This window comes from Nerophis ophidion, linkage group LG05 (genome assembly GCF_033978795.1).
Source record: "Nerophis ophidion isolate RoL-2023_Sa linkage group LG05, RoL_Noph_v1.0, whole genome shotgun sequence".
Lineage (NCBI taxonomy): Eukaryota > Metazoa > Chordata > Actinopteri > Syngnathiformes > Syngnathidae > Nerophis > Nerophis ophidion.
In genome coordinates, this window is record NC_084615.1 from 42,329,294 (window position 1) to 42,343,980 (window position 14,687).

General features: G+C 41.4%; 1 protein-coding gene across 1 annotated transcript in view; it reads left to right on the forward strand.

Moving 5' to 3' along the window:
- The first annotated feature begins 1,424 nt into the window (after window positions 1-1,424).
- The window catches only part of opn8b (opsin 8, group member b), a 31,396-nt gene continuing 18,133 nt past the window's right edge, over window positions 1,425-14,687 (forward strand). The window contains exon 1 of the mRNA XM_061899579.1: window positions 1,425-1,577. Within this exon, the coding sequence (XP_061755563.1) occupies window positions 1,505-1,577 (73 nt within the window). The 5' untranslated portion in view covers window positions 1,425-1,504. The remainder of the gene's footprint in view (window positions 1,578-14,687) is intronic.

A 14,687-nucleotide genomic window follows, 5' to 3' on the forward strand; every position in this document is an offset into this window, starting at 1 on the left:
TTCACGGAGTGGAAGAGGACAGAGAGGGAGACTGTCAAGGGGAGGGAGGGTGGCATCCATGTGGCTGTCACTTGTGGCCCGTCACCGCCACAGCCCTACAGATAAGGCTGTGTTTGAGCAGAAACTCATTTATTTTTATTTGATCCGACGGGGAAAAAAGAGGAGACTTATGTTGACATTTGACTTTTTGTTTTAAATCTGTTGACATTTGAGAAAAATAAGTGTGTAAGTAAGTTATGAAAAAAATATACATACTGTTCCTTTCGGGTACTCTGGTTTCCTCCCACCTCCAAAGACATGCACCTGGGGATAGGTTGATGGACAACACTAAATTGGCCCTAGTACAGAGGTCGGGAACCTTTTTGGCTGAGAGAGCCATGAAAGTCAAATATTTTAAAATGTATTTCCGTGAGAGCCATATCATATTTTTTAACACTGAATACAATTAAATGCGTGCATTTTTTAAGTAAGACCAACCTTTTTAAAGTATAATAAGTCACTAATTATTTTTAAAACATTGTTATTTCTTGAACAGGTGCGGTAGAAACGGAAGAATGGATTAAAAAACGAATGAGAATGTTCTGTATTTTGAACGTTATTTTTAACATCGTGATTACCAGCGGAATTATTCATTACTTATCGTGTTAAGCATTGTCAGCTAAGATTTATCTGAGAGCCGGATGCAGTCATCAAAAGAGCCACATCTGGCTCTAGAGCAATAGGTTCCCTACCCCTGCCCTAGTGTGTGAATGTTGTCTGTCTATCTGTGTTTGCCCTGCGATGAGGTGGCGACTTGTCCAGGCCTTCCGCCCAAATGCAGCTGGGATAGGCTCCAGCACCCCCGTGACCCTGAAAAAGGACAAGCGGTAGAAAATGGATGGATGGATAATTAAGAAGTAACAATGGTTCAAGTTGGTCAGAAAAAATAGTTTAAAGCATTTCTTTTTTTTTCATGCAAATTGATCAACTTAAATGTTGTTCTCTTGCAGACTAAAAACAACATTAATAAAGTTATTCTTTGTTGTAAGTTGATCAATATTCATTTCTATTTTCATTTGTAGCTATATTCATTTGTATTTTGTATCATTTATGTATTCATTTAAATGAGGAAACAATTGTATGTGTGCTTATACAACTTATATTTGAGTGTGAAGGGTTCTGGGGTGCGTAATGGTTTCTTCTTCCTGGGGGGCGTAATTGAGAAGTACTATTAACACAACCTACACGACTTATGTAGAGCGTCAAACAATTCCATCTTTTTTTCTTTTTTTTTTTGCCACAAGGGGATGCATTTTTTATGACATTTTTCAACCACTGGAGCGATGTCATCTGCCTGCCCTCCTCCCAAACAAACGTGCGGTTTCCATGGCAACGCCCCCTTCAGTGCTGCTTGCCTGGAGAGGCGCACAGATGGATGTGACACAGTCACGGAAAAAAGAAGAGCAGGATCAGGCAGTAACTTTCAAATCACCAATTCTTCTCATCACCTCCATCTCCAGCAACAATGGAGAACTACTACTACTCTACTTTGTCGCCAGCTATGGACATCGGCGCTGGGGTTTATCTCCTATTTATAAGTAAGTTGATTTCTACATTGTTGATTGAATTGAAGTGTTTGCACGCTTGTGCGTCTTGTGTGAAGCGTATTTATTCAAAATTTTCACTTTTCGTGTCACGATGACCAGTTAAGGATTAAGAAAAAGTCAGAAATATTTGGCATGGAAAGGAAAAGTCTGCATGCTTCAGTTGCAATATGTTGAGGTGTGAGGACTTTAAAATGGAAATGGAAGCTACTCTCTACTTCATCTGCATCTGAGGGCCATCTCAAAATGTCTCTGCAGGCGCAACTATTTGTCCATAAGTCATTTTCCATTTGTATAAGGATGATTAAGATATCTGGTTTGCATATACAGAGCAGCCAATATTTCATGTTTGTTATGCAATAGATCTCTCTCTCTGCCACCAAACCCCATATATTTGACTGACACTCTGTTTTGATTTATTTTAAAATTTTTTGCAACTGCAATAAAATGCTTAAAGTTTAGTTAGATAATCAAATGATTGCCACCTACACTGCTCAGATTTATGCGAGAATCTTAATATAAAAAAAACATACATAACTTCTTTATGGAGATTCCTGCTGCTTTTTAGAATCTGCTGTAAAAATTTAAAATGTTAGGATCGGATAGACTTATATATCTTAAAATGGGGAGATTATGTGGTTTCAGTGCAAATGTTTACATGCGGTAACAGAAGTAAAATGTGATTAGATACTAAAAATGTTTTATAAATAATAAATATCACTTAATATGCAACAATTGCATGTATAGATATGTAAATAATCAAATAATAAACACTGTCTTCACACCCATATTGCACAAGTGTGTTGTAAAGTGGGTAGAAAAGACCTCCGGTAGCGCTCCTCCCTGCACTGTGGATGTGAAGTAACAGCCTGTTGCCTGTTGCGATGTTGTGCATGGGGTGAGAGATTGAGATTGAGATTGGACAACATCCTTCTGTCAGAAACCTTCTCCTCAATGCCGTCTAGTAGGCAGCCTAGGACAGTAAACTCTCTTAATCGGTTTCTTTTTTATGTCTCTGATCATGCTGCCTCCGCCACTGCAAACAATGGCATAGAACAGGCCTGGGCAATTATTTTCACTCGGGAGCCACATTTAGAGAAAAAAAATGTGTCTGGGGGCCGGTATATCTATTTTTAGGAACACTAATACAAAACCTCACAATAATGTCAGATTTAATGCTAAAAACGTTATGACAGACCGCCTTAAAAAAACATAATGGAAAAATACATTTTTATATGAAGGATAAAACACTGAATATTGACAAAATATGAACGTCACACCCCCTGTTGATGGACACATTTTACAATCAAGTGAAACGCAACCAAAATGCAACAAACAGTGAAATATGAACGCGAAGAGTACAAAATAAACCCACTTATAATCTTATATATCTGATACATCACTTAGCTTTAGAACTTTGTCATGAAAATCTCTTTCCGCGTCTTAGGAAACGCTTCCCGTCCACACTGCTTGGTGCCTCATCTGAGCTGCTGTGACTTACATAACCATAGTAACTAATTAGATTACCATAGCAACTAATTAGATGACCATAGTAACTACCGTGTTTTTCGGAGTATAAGTTGCTCCGGAGTACAAGTAGCACCTGCCGAAAATACATAATAAAGAAGGAAAAAAACATATATAAGTCGCATTTTGGGGGGAAATTTATTTGACAAAACCCAACACCAAGAATAGACATTTGAAAGGCAGATAAAAATAGATAAAGAATAGTGAACAACAGGCTGAATAAGTGTACGTTATATGACGCATAAATAACCAACTGAGAAGGTGCCTGGTATGTTAACGTAACATATTATGGTAAGAGTCATTCAAATAACTATAACATATAGAACATGCTATACGTTTACCAAACAATTTGTCACTCCTATTCGGATTTAGCGATGAAATCTTATATGTCCGGTCTGTTACGTGAATGAAATAAATAGTATTATTTGATATTTTACGGTAATGTGTTAATAATTTCACACATAAGTCGCTCCTGAGTATAAGTCGCACCCCCGGCCAAACTATGAAAAAAACAGCGACTTGTAGTCCGAAAAATACGGTAGTATATCATGCAGATTCCAAGCATTGAAAGACTTAGTATAGTTGAATACTTACTGTCATTAGAAAACAGGACTGCGCATCATAATGGCAGCTACACTTTCCATTTTAAAGATCTAAAAAATTATTTGGGAATATCCGGCAGGCCAGATTGAAAAGCTTAACAGGCCACATGTGGCTCCCGGGCATTAATTTGCCCAGGTCTGGCATAGAGCAATGCAAAAGCCAGCACATTGACATAAAGTATGTTTTTCATTACTATTCAACTGTTGTAATCCCACCCCAGGTATGGAAGTATCATTGTAGCAAAATTATTTGTCCAATCCTGTCATGTCTTGTTGATCATGTCTTGTTTGACTATGTTCTGTTGACCTTTGGACTCGTTAAGTTCCTGTTTTTTCACTCCCTGTTTTGTCCCATGACGACCAATCAGTTCACCTGTCCTCACGACTCACGCACCTGATTCGTTTGAACTCACACACCTGATTTCAATCACCACATCACTTTAAGCCTGTCATTTTCTGTTGGTCGTCCTGGCGTCATTGTGATCTTTTCTTGCTCTGTGCTGACTTTATTCATGCCTTGCCATAGTTTCGTGCTTCATGCCATGCCAAGTAAGTTTTGTTTATTTTATGTTCACAGTCTCTATATGCGTTAGTTTTGTTCCTTAGCCCAAGTTGTGCCTCCGCTGTGAGCACTTTTTGTTTGTATCTTCTTTTTAGTTAAAATTAAATCATGTTTTTACCTAAAAGCCATGTCCCGAGTAGTCTGTCTGCCTTCCTGGGAGAACGACCCCGCAGCAAGCTGCGACCCCCCCACCGTGAAAAATCCAGTTCGAGTGCGTGTGTACGAATATGTGTGTCTGTACATTTTTTTTTCATTCTTTTAGTTTATTGTTTATCGGTCAATGGTCCACAAAACAAACAAACAGTTGTACATTCATAGATTTAAAATGAAAAGGTTGCAGACCGAAAGGGTTTAGGCTGAAGTTGAACACTTATTGCCCCTAACCCTATAAACGCTGTCAAGTACAAAATGAACTTCCGAAAATTATGAAATGTCCTTTGCACAACATATTATGAATACACATTATACACATAGTTCAATTATATACAAAGTAAAGGCATGTGAAATATCCTTGCACACGTATTAAACCTTTGCACCAATTAAATACTATACTGTATATACAATTAATTACACTTCCATTATAATTTATATCCCACATTTAGTTTTTAATTAACATTAATCATAGTATTAACTACAATGTCGATTCAAGAGTGATATATTTTTTCAAGACATTGGTCTTAAAGGGTTTTTTAAACATCAACATCCTAGTGTGTATATTCGGATCCACATACGTGTGTTTTAAGTTGTTTGACTGTCCCTATTCAAAAAGATTCCTCAATAGGCTGTCTACTTACACGCGACTTTTGCCACACTTCTGTAGATTTGAGCGCATGCATCCAGATTTGTGTGCGCATAATTCATCGTACGCACGCGCCTTAATGCATCTAATACAATCTGTGTGTGCGTATCGGGAGTGTGCCTACATTTCACCAACCACGGAAGACACCATGCCATCCAACCCATTTAGAAACTACATACAGCTGAGGTGTATGAATGAAAGACGCCAAAACCTGCCTCCAGTTGTTTCTTATTGGTTGAAATTGCGTAGTGTATTCGGTAGTTGGTTTGGATTACACACGCACGGGTTGAGATACACGTTTGCAAAACAATTTGCTGCAATATTTTCATACAAGTTAACTGTTTAGATAGTTCTGTGTGACATAGGTGCCGAGAAACTCAGAATCCGCTTTGTCTCGCCTCTGGCTTTCGCTGTGTTTTTGTGTTTGTTGCTCGCAAACGATGCTATACGCTCGTCTGCTGGACCATAGAGTCCATTGAGCCTGCTGCTTTTTTGGGGTGGAGGGTTGTCTTCAATGCCATTTGAAGCGACGATCCCACAATTTGATTGACAAACTTGAGTATTTACATCCTCACAAATACAAAACCCAAAACCAGTGAAGTTGGCACGTTGTGTAAATGGTAAATAAAAACAGAATACAATGGTTTGTAAATCTTTTTTAATCTATATTCAATTAAATAGACTGTAAAGACAAGATACTTAACGTTCGAAACTGGAAAACTTTATTTTTTGCAAATACTAGCTCATTTGGAATTTGTTTCGAAAAAGCTGGCACAAGTGGCAAAGAAGACAGAGAGAGTCGAGAAATGCTCACCAAACACTTATTAGGAACATTTAATTGGGAACAGGTGGGTGCCATGATTGGGTATAAAAGCAGCTTCCATTAAATGTTCCGTCATTCCCCACTAAGGATGGGGCGAGTGTCACCACTTTGTGAACAAATGCCTGAGCAAATTGTCAAACAGTTTAAGAACAACATTTCCTAACAAGCTATTGCAAGGAATTTCACCATCTACGGTCCGAAATATCGTCAAACGGTTTAGAGAATCTGGAGAAATGACTTCACGTAAGCGATGATATAACGGATTTTTGATCCCTCAGGTTGTACTGCATCAAAAAGCGACATCAGTATGTAAAGGATATCACCACATGGGCTCAGGAAAAACTTCAGAAACCAACTTCACTGGTTTTGTACATCAAATCCTGGGAGGCTTTTTAATCAGTCACTTTGTCAGCACGGGAGTGCAATTTTAGAAAGTCTTTGGAAATGTTATGTGTTGATGTAACAATAAAATGAGGTATTATGTATTGTCTCAATGAGCTGTTTTATTCACCGTCGTACAGCTACTCCAAGTGCTCACACCTAGCCTCATGCACTAGAGATGTTCGATAATGTTTTTTTTACCGATATCCAATATTCCGATATTGTCCAACTCTTAATTACCGATTCCGATATCGGATGCAATTTACAATGTAACAAGGTTTTCCAAAATAAATCAACTCAAGTTATGGAAATAAATGCCAACATGGCACTGCTATATTTATGATTAAATTCACAATGTGAATTATTTTTTTTAACATGCCTCAAAATTGCAGCTTGGAATTTGGGACATGCTCTCCCTGAGAGAGCATGAGGAGGTTGAGGTAGGCGGGGCTGGGGCTGGGGAGGCGGGGGGTTTCAGGTGGAAAGGGGTAGCGGGGGTGTATATTGTAGCATCCCGGAAGAGTTAGTGCTGCAAGGGTTTGTTTTGTTGTGTTTATGTTGTGTTACGGTGCAGATGTTCCCTCGAAATGTGTTTGTCATTCTTGTTTGGTGTGGGTTCACACTGTGGCGCAAATTTGTAACAGTGTTAAAGTTGTTTATATGGCCACCCTCTGCGTTTTAAAAAGTCATACATTTTTCTTTTTGTAACCGATACCGATAATTTCCGATATTACATTTTAAAGCATTTATTGGCCGATAATATCAGCAGTCCAATATTATTTCTATTGAGCACATATGTGCTAACATGAAGACGTGCCCTGATGACAACGCCTCTGAAACTACGGCAACCCATACATATCACATTTCCTTTTTTCAAATATCACAACTCAATAAGTATACAAAATACACATTATATCAAGTAGAGAGAACATAAAATACTCATTGTAGGATTTTGGCTTTCACTGCCCACCGCCCACAGCAACGTAGGGATTATTTAGACCCCGATAGTTGATGTTCCTATATTGTGTGTGTCAACAGTCTCTGGGTGGTCCATGTGTTGAATGAACGTTGCTTTTATGATTTCCGGTGCTTATATAAGTCCTGCTGATGTCGCTTCAATCGGATCTAACCCTAATATACTCTCTTTACATGCGTAGCATAACATTAATCAGGGAACATTACATAATGTAATATTTTTTTTCCCCCATGTGTCTTTTACTCCAAAAACGAATTATAAAGCGATGTAAAGGTAATTGCGATTAAGTGTTCAAGCGTCTCTATACCTGCGAGGTACCCTGACCTCACAACCTCTGGGTGTCACCTGAACAACTCTGTGTGGAGATGACCGGTGGGTGAATGCATCACATGTGGATCATTCAGTCTCTGGACAGAAGCAAGGTTGCTGTGGCTGGGTCAGGTCGCAGAAAGAGGCTGCAGGTGAGAACCATCAGGCTGCGGCTGCCTCTGGTCCGGAGGGTCAGTAGTCTCTGGCAGTGCCTGGCAAGACAATGCAAGTTTATTTATCGATAAGATCAAATCAAAAAAGGTACGATAAGAAAAGCTCATCTTTTATTTATCCCACAACGGGGAAATTTACAACATTACAGCAACAAAGGGCATCATTTGCAAACAAAATGAACTAAGTACATAAAAAATATATAGACAGGAAAAACATATTGATGGAATCAGCAAAAAATTAAAAATAAACAGCTGAGAGCTGCAGTTCTAGTAAAGATAATGATTTGTAGGCAGCATAAATACCATAGACATGCACACAGTGCACATAATGTAAACCTATTGCACACACACAGCACAATTTGTTTACAAGGCTATTCAAAGTAACCTGACTCTTGCCAGTTCCTTTTATTTGCTGAGCTCCACATAGAGGTCTGGGCTCGAAGGCAATGCAATTTCCTTCACGATAGCAAATAATAATGAACCAATCAGGATCGCCGGGCGGGATTTCATAGATGCGACGTAGCGCCGAAGCGACCGTTTGATTCAAACAACAATGGCGGCACGCAGCAAGGAGTCGTGTGCTGACAAATTTTTTTTACACAAACGACATCAATTTTCTACTGACATTGCTGCATTTTTTCAGTAAAAGTTCTCTAACATTTCGCTCAGTCCTTATCCAATATGTCGGTGTGGCCGTTTCCTTCCCTCCGGGTTCCATGGACCACCAAAACGTGACGTGACTGCGAGTTGTGACTGTTTTATTTTGCAATATACTCAGTCTCTGGTCAGGTCACTTCTCAGCTCCTTCCTCTTTCACTGCTCGATCTTCCGGTCGCTTTTCAGCATACTGCGTCGTCGTCGGTGTCTCGCTCTCTGTTGCTTTCGCTCTGCATGCACCGGCGGCTCCCGAGCTCCTTTTGTTCCGTCCTTCTCTGCTGCTGCCCTCTTACACGCTGAGAGGTGATTACAGAATTGAGCCCAGGTGGGCCATCTGTGCACCTGACGCTCCTCTCGGAGCCAGAGCCGGCACCGGCACTCCCCGCCTCGCTGCGGGTCCGCTGGCCACGCCTCCTCACAGTCGGCTTTCGTGTTTCGCATTTCCCAGCATCGCTCTCATCAGCGTCACGGGTTGATTTCGATGTGAGTGGTTGAAGTAGCACGTCATTCAAGATAACAGACAAGTGGTTTATCCAATCACATAATGTGATTTTTTTTTAAAAGGCCCCGCCTTCTGAAATATATTTCCTATTGAGAAGTCCTAGATCCTTGTGTGGAGCTCAGTGAACTACAAGGATCTGGCGAGAGTCAGGGTAAATTCAAAGTGCTTTACAAAAAATTGCAAGAAGGCAGAAATAAAAATATAAAATCATTCTTACAAATTCTCAGTTTGTGAGAGAACAATCAATGCTTTTGTCTCCAGTAGGTTAGATTACTGTAATGGTCTTCTCACTGGGATCTCTCAACAAGTGTCATGACTTGGACTATGGGATATTTTGTTTTTCCAATGCAAAGGATGAGTGGCACGAGCCAGGCATGAATGAAGGTACATTTTTATTAATATTCTAACAAAACTACGAAAAAAGCAAACAAAGAGCGCTCACAAGGAGGTTCAAATTCTAAACTCCAAAAAACAAAAGACTAGCATTACGGCTACAAACTACAAATATGAAATAAAAACACTTGCACGGTGGCATGAAAAAAAAAAAAAACTTGCACTGTGGCATTAATACAAAACTTACGTGGCGTGGACAAAAACGAACAGCATAGCAAGGCATATAAGTATAAAGTTGCCAGGCCGAAGAACAGAAACCAAATGGCTTAAATAGCAATGACATAATTAGTGATGGAACCGGTGCGTGAGATGGCAGCGGAAACTAATGAGTTGGCATGATAACAACCCCCCCCCCCTAGCCTTGGACTTGGACTTAGTGCTAGCCTTGGACTTTGACTTGGTGCTAGCCTTGGACTTGGACTTGGTGCTAGCCGTTGTGCAACTAGCCGTGGTGCAGGTGGAGGTGGCCTAGCCGGAGGCTGCGGCTTAGCAGGCCGAAGAACTGGTAGTGGCGGGCGAGCCGGCGGCTGTAGCCTGGCAGGCTGAAGAACAAGTGGCGGTGGGCGAGCTGGCGGCTGTGGCTTGGCAGGCCGAAGAACTGGTGGTGGCGTCCGTGTTGGCGGCTGTGGCTTGGCAGGCTGAAGAACTGGTGGTGCCAGGCGAGCTGGCGGCTGTGGCTTGGCAGGCCGAAAAACTGGTGGTGGAGGGCAAGCTGGTGGCTGTGGCTTGGCAGGCGGAAGAACTGGTGTTGGCGGCTGTTGCTTGGCAGGCTGAAGAACTGGTGGTGGCGGGCGAGCTGGCGGCTGTGGCTTGCCAGGCCGAAGAACTGGTGGTGGCGGGCGAGCTGGCGGATGTGGCTTGGCAGGCCGAAGAACTGGTGGTGACGGCTGTGCTAGAGGCTGTGGTTTGCCATGGCGCTGGGCAGCACCATCTGAACAGCCCCCTAGCGGTGAGCCCCCTAGCGGTGAGCCCCCACCCCTAGCCCCCCGGAACCGTCTCTTGGTGTGGGCGGGGGGAGGTGAGGAGAGGGGCCGAATACTCCCCTTTAAATTGTCCAAAACGTCTTCTTTCTTCAGGTTTTGATTGAGTGGGTAAAGAAAAAAAATTGTTTGTGATGTGGGCTTGAGTCCTGGGGGGTGGGGCCTGAAAATTGGGTGGCTGTGACTGGTTTGATTTAATGTTTAAAATTATGTTTTGGTAATAATTTATCATTGTTATGGGGCAACAGTCTTCTGGTGGAGGTGGGTGATCAAGAGTGAAAGTTTTGAAAGAAAAACCCTCCTGAGCTGTGATGTCGTCTGCTGACGGTGGCGTGACTTTGTCCTGGAGAGTCCGGGCAGCTGCAGCCTATTTCTTCCCGGAGGGGGAGGAGCTTGCGGGAGCGACGCTTCCTGTCCGCTCGTGGAAGCCTACCCTGACGTCCTTCGTCGGGAGCGATGCTTCCGGGATCGCGGCAACATGGCGTCGTCCTCGGGCCAAGTGGAGTTTAGCGGCACCAGTTTTCCATGTGCCCCCCACATCATCTCTCGGTGATCCATGGAGGAATATCGCAGTGTCTCCTCTTCCATGGCTCGCAGGACCGCCCACGTTCCTTCGTCCAACTCGTCAGGCCCGTCCAAACTTGCGGAAAAACGTTTCTGCTGGCAAATTTTGTCACGACTTGGACTATGGGATATTTTGTTTTTCCAACGCAAGGGATGATTGGCACGAGCCAGGCATGAATGAAGGTACATTTTTATAAATATTATAACAAAACTACAAAAAGGCAAACAAAAGGCGCTCACAATGAGGTTCGAATTCTAGGCTACAACAAACAAAAGACTAGCATAACGGCTACAAACTACAAACATGAAACAAAAACACTTGCACCGTGGCCTGAAAAAAAACAAAACTTGCACTGAGGCATAAATACAAAACTTACGTGGTGTGGACAAAAACAAACAGCATAGCAAGGCATGAAGCAGATGAATACGGAATGTGTAGGTATGTAAGTATAAAGTTGCCAGGCCGAAGAACAGAAACCAAATGGTTTAAATAGCAGTGACAGAATTAGTGATGGAACAGGTGTGTGACATGACAGCGGAAACTAATGAGTTGGCATGGTAATGAAAACAAACCAGGAAGTGCAAAACAGGAAAGAAGTGTCCAAAAAACAAAACATAACATGACCAAAACAAAACATGATTTCTTTGGCGTGACAACAAGCTGTAAAACAGCCGCAGTAGAATCTGAATGCTGCAGCTCGAGTCCTGACTAGAACCAGGAAATATGACCATATTATTCCAGTGCTTGGGTCACTGCACTGGTTTGTTGTTGCTCAGAGAATAAACTTTAGAACAGCTCTCCTTCTGTACAAGTCTTTTCATGATCTCGTGCCAAAGCACATTTCTGACCTGTTAGAGTCATATGAACTATCATAGCCCCTGAGAGAGATAACTGCTGATGCCCAGAGTCCATCCATTTTTTTACCGCTTGTCCTTTTTTTGGGGTTGCAGGGGTGCTGGAGCCTATCTCAGCTGCATTTGAGCGGAAGGCGGGGTACACACTGGACAAGTCGCCTCCTCATCACAAGGCCAACACAGATAGACAACATTCACACTCACATTCACACACTAGGGACCATTTAGTGTTGCCAATCTACCTATCCCCAGGTGCATGTCTTTGGAAGTGGGAGGAAGCCGGAGTACCCGGAGGGAACCCACGCAGTCACGGGGAGAACATGCAAACTCCACACAGAAGGATCCCGAGCCCGCGATTGAATTCAGTACTACTCGGACCTTTGTATTGTGAGGCACATGCACTAACACTTGTTCCACCGTGCTGTCCATTTCAATTGTATGCTACTAAAGTCTGGAATCTTTGATTTTCATTTTAATTTGATTGTTTTTATGATTTATGCTATAACTAAGATGAATGTTGCAATTAAACAGCTTGTGTATAATAATCACAACACTTACAGTTCAAACACTTTGTAGGGCACAACATAACACATTCAGCTTAATTAAAAAAGCTACTTTCTAGTTAGACAACATACCATACCACCTACACAGAGCTGCTAGAAAGCTGTCCTTTGTTATATTAAAAACAAAATTGTATCATGCTTTGTTGGTGTTGATGTAAACAATGTGTGTACTGTATTGCTGTGAGTCACTAATGAGCTTTCATGTTCTAAAGAGGGCATGCATGGCAGCACTCACATTATCTGTCACTGCTGTCTGTCTATTGTATAATCCAATCCACTTTAATTACAACATCCAAGAACCAGCATCCTCTGCAGTGAACGTTTTCTTTAGTAAGAGTTACATATTCCAAGAGAAATATCCCTGTTTTGAAAATAAATGTCAATTGCAGAGGATGCTGCCTATCGGGGGGTGACAACATATTTAAAAACAGGTTTGTTTCACAAAGTGCTGCACATTGTATAAAACTCAGTAAATGTAAAATTATCTGTATAGAAAATAAATAAAAGATAGACAGGGAGCAAAAAAACTCTTATGCTTGGTTAAAACCCTAGAAATACAAATGTGTTTTAAACCTCGTTTGGGGTTCGGGTCTCTGGGACCCGTTTTCATTTTTTATAAAAAAAAAAAAAATTGATACAATTAATAATTTTTTCAAAATGAGACTCACTGACTTTGGCTTATTTTCTGTGAAGAACATATATCAGAATACTTATTTAATGACCTCACAACATTCACCCCCCTTGGGCATTCATTTTCTTGCCGATTGAGCCATGGATTGAATCTGCTCTCATGAACGTGTGCCCTTTCTCCAGATAGTTTATTACAATCTCGGGTGGGCCCCATTCTGCGTTTGCACATTGGGCAAGAGCCGTGTACAGCGTCCAGTTTTTATTTTGACTTCCACAGTTATCCGCCCAAAACAGTATGCAAGGGGAAGGATCAAGAACAATACATTTAATGAAGGTGCTTGCAACGTCCTGGGCCAATCTTCCAAATACCCCCTCGTGCCATAATATCACATGATCAGGTTGACCGCCGGCCCCCATTCGTGCAAATGTCTCATTAAAGACAATAAGGCGACTGACAAAGAAGCTTCGATTGGTCCCTTGAGATACTAGGTTTTTCTGTTGTATCTACGCGGTTATGTGGTAGTTGCTAGGTCCTGCCATGCGCGTAACAGCTTACTTACGGAACAAATTACAATATCGCATACACTAATGTAAAGTATATCACCTAGGAACTCCAAAATTATTATCAGCTCAGTTTTGACCAAAATTGAGTTACTGGGTTTTGCCTTTGGACGGGAGACAAGTGTTTTGAGTCACGAGATCAGTCATTGAACCAATTGAGCTTGGAGTTGAGACATAAACTTAAGAGCAATGTTTCCCTCATTGTAATTCAATAAGCAATTGTTTCTAAGCCCTTTTCCCGCGTATTTTTCAACACACAGGCAATAAATCACCTTTAGAAAGTCTTCAATTATATTATCACACCTGCCAGTGACAATTCCAAACTAGTTAGCGGTCGATGCTGTATGCTATCCTCACTGGCATTAAAAGCTAACCGCAGGGGCTTTTTCAGATTGCCTTCAAGGCCGCATCGATCGTGACCTTACACATTGACACGATATATATTTCTTCTTTTCAGTTTGAATTAAAAACAAAGGTATTTAACTACACTAAACATTGCAGCGTTGATTGCTAACTGTGCCTGCTCCACTTGCTTGTTCTTCATTTGACCAGTCATAAGGCAGCCTCTGCAGTTAGAAAAGCAATTAAATTGCAAATGTAATTATTATTATTATTTATTTATAGTTCAGCCCTATTTGGAGGCACAGCAAACAAGGCTTGATCCCGTTTGGATTAACCTGGTCTTTGGGATGACAAGGAGGACTTGATCAGCAGACCTCAGAGACTTTGTGGGGGTGTGAGACTTATAAGAGATTGGAAATATACTGAAGTGCCGATCCATTCGGAGATTTAGGAAAAACAAACAATACAATTTTAAGTGAATTCTTTAATCAACTGGGAACCTGGAAGCTAGAATTGGTGGGAAATCGGAGTAATTGCTGGTCCTGATAAGCGGAGTCCCCCGGGTGAATAAATAAACGTTCACATTTCTACGACTGACTGGAAATAATTGGATTTATATCCTCCAGAGAACAAACACCCTCCAGTGAATTGCATAAGAGCAATATTTTAACTTTGACAAAAAAAAAACAAAAAAAATGTCCAATGCAGAGCACATTGGTTTTCTTATGTTTAGTTACTATTTCCTAGTTTCCGCTCATATTTTGTACCATCTTCCTGTTCTGTATGTTAGTCTTGCAGTGCCTTTACCCCTGCTTTCAAGCGTGATTCTCATCACCTGCAGGTGATTAGTAATTCCGCTTTTCATCTGTTGATACTTATCACCTGAGTACTTTATGGACCAGTCT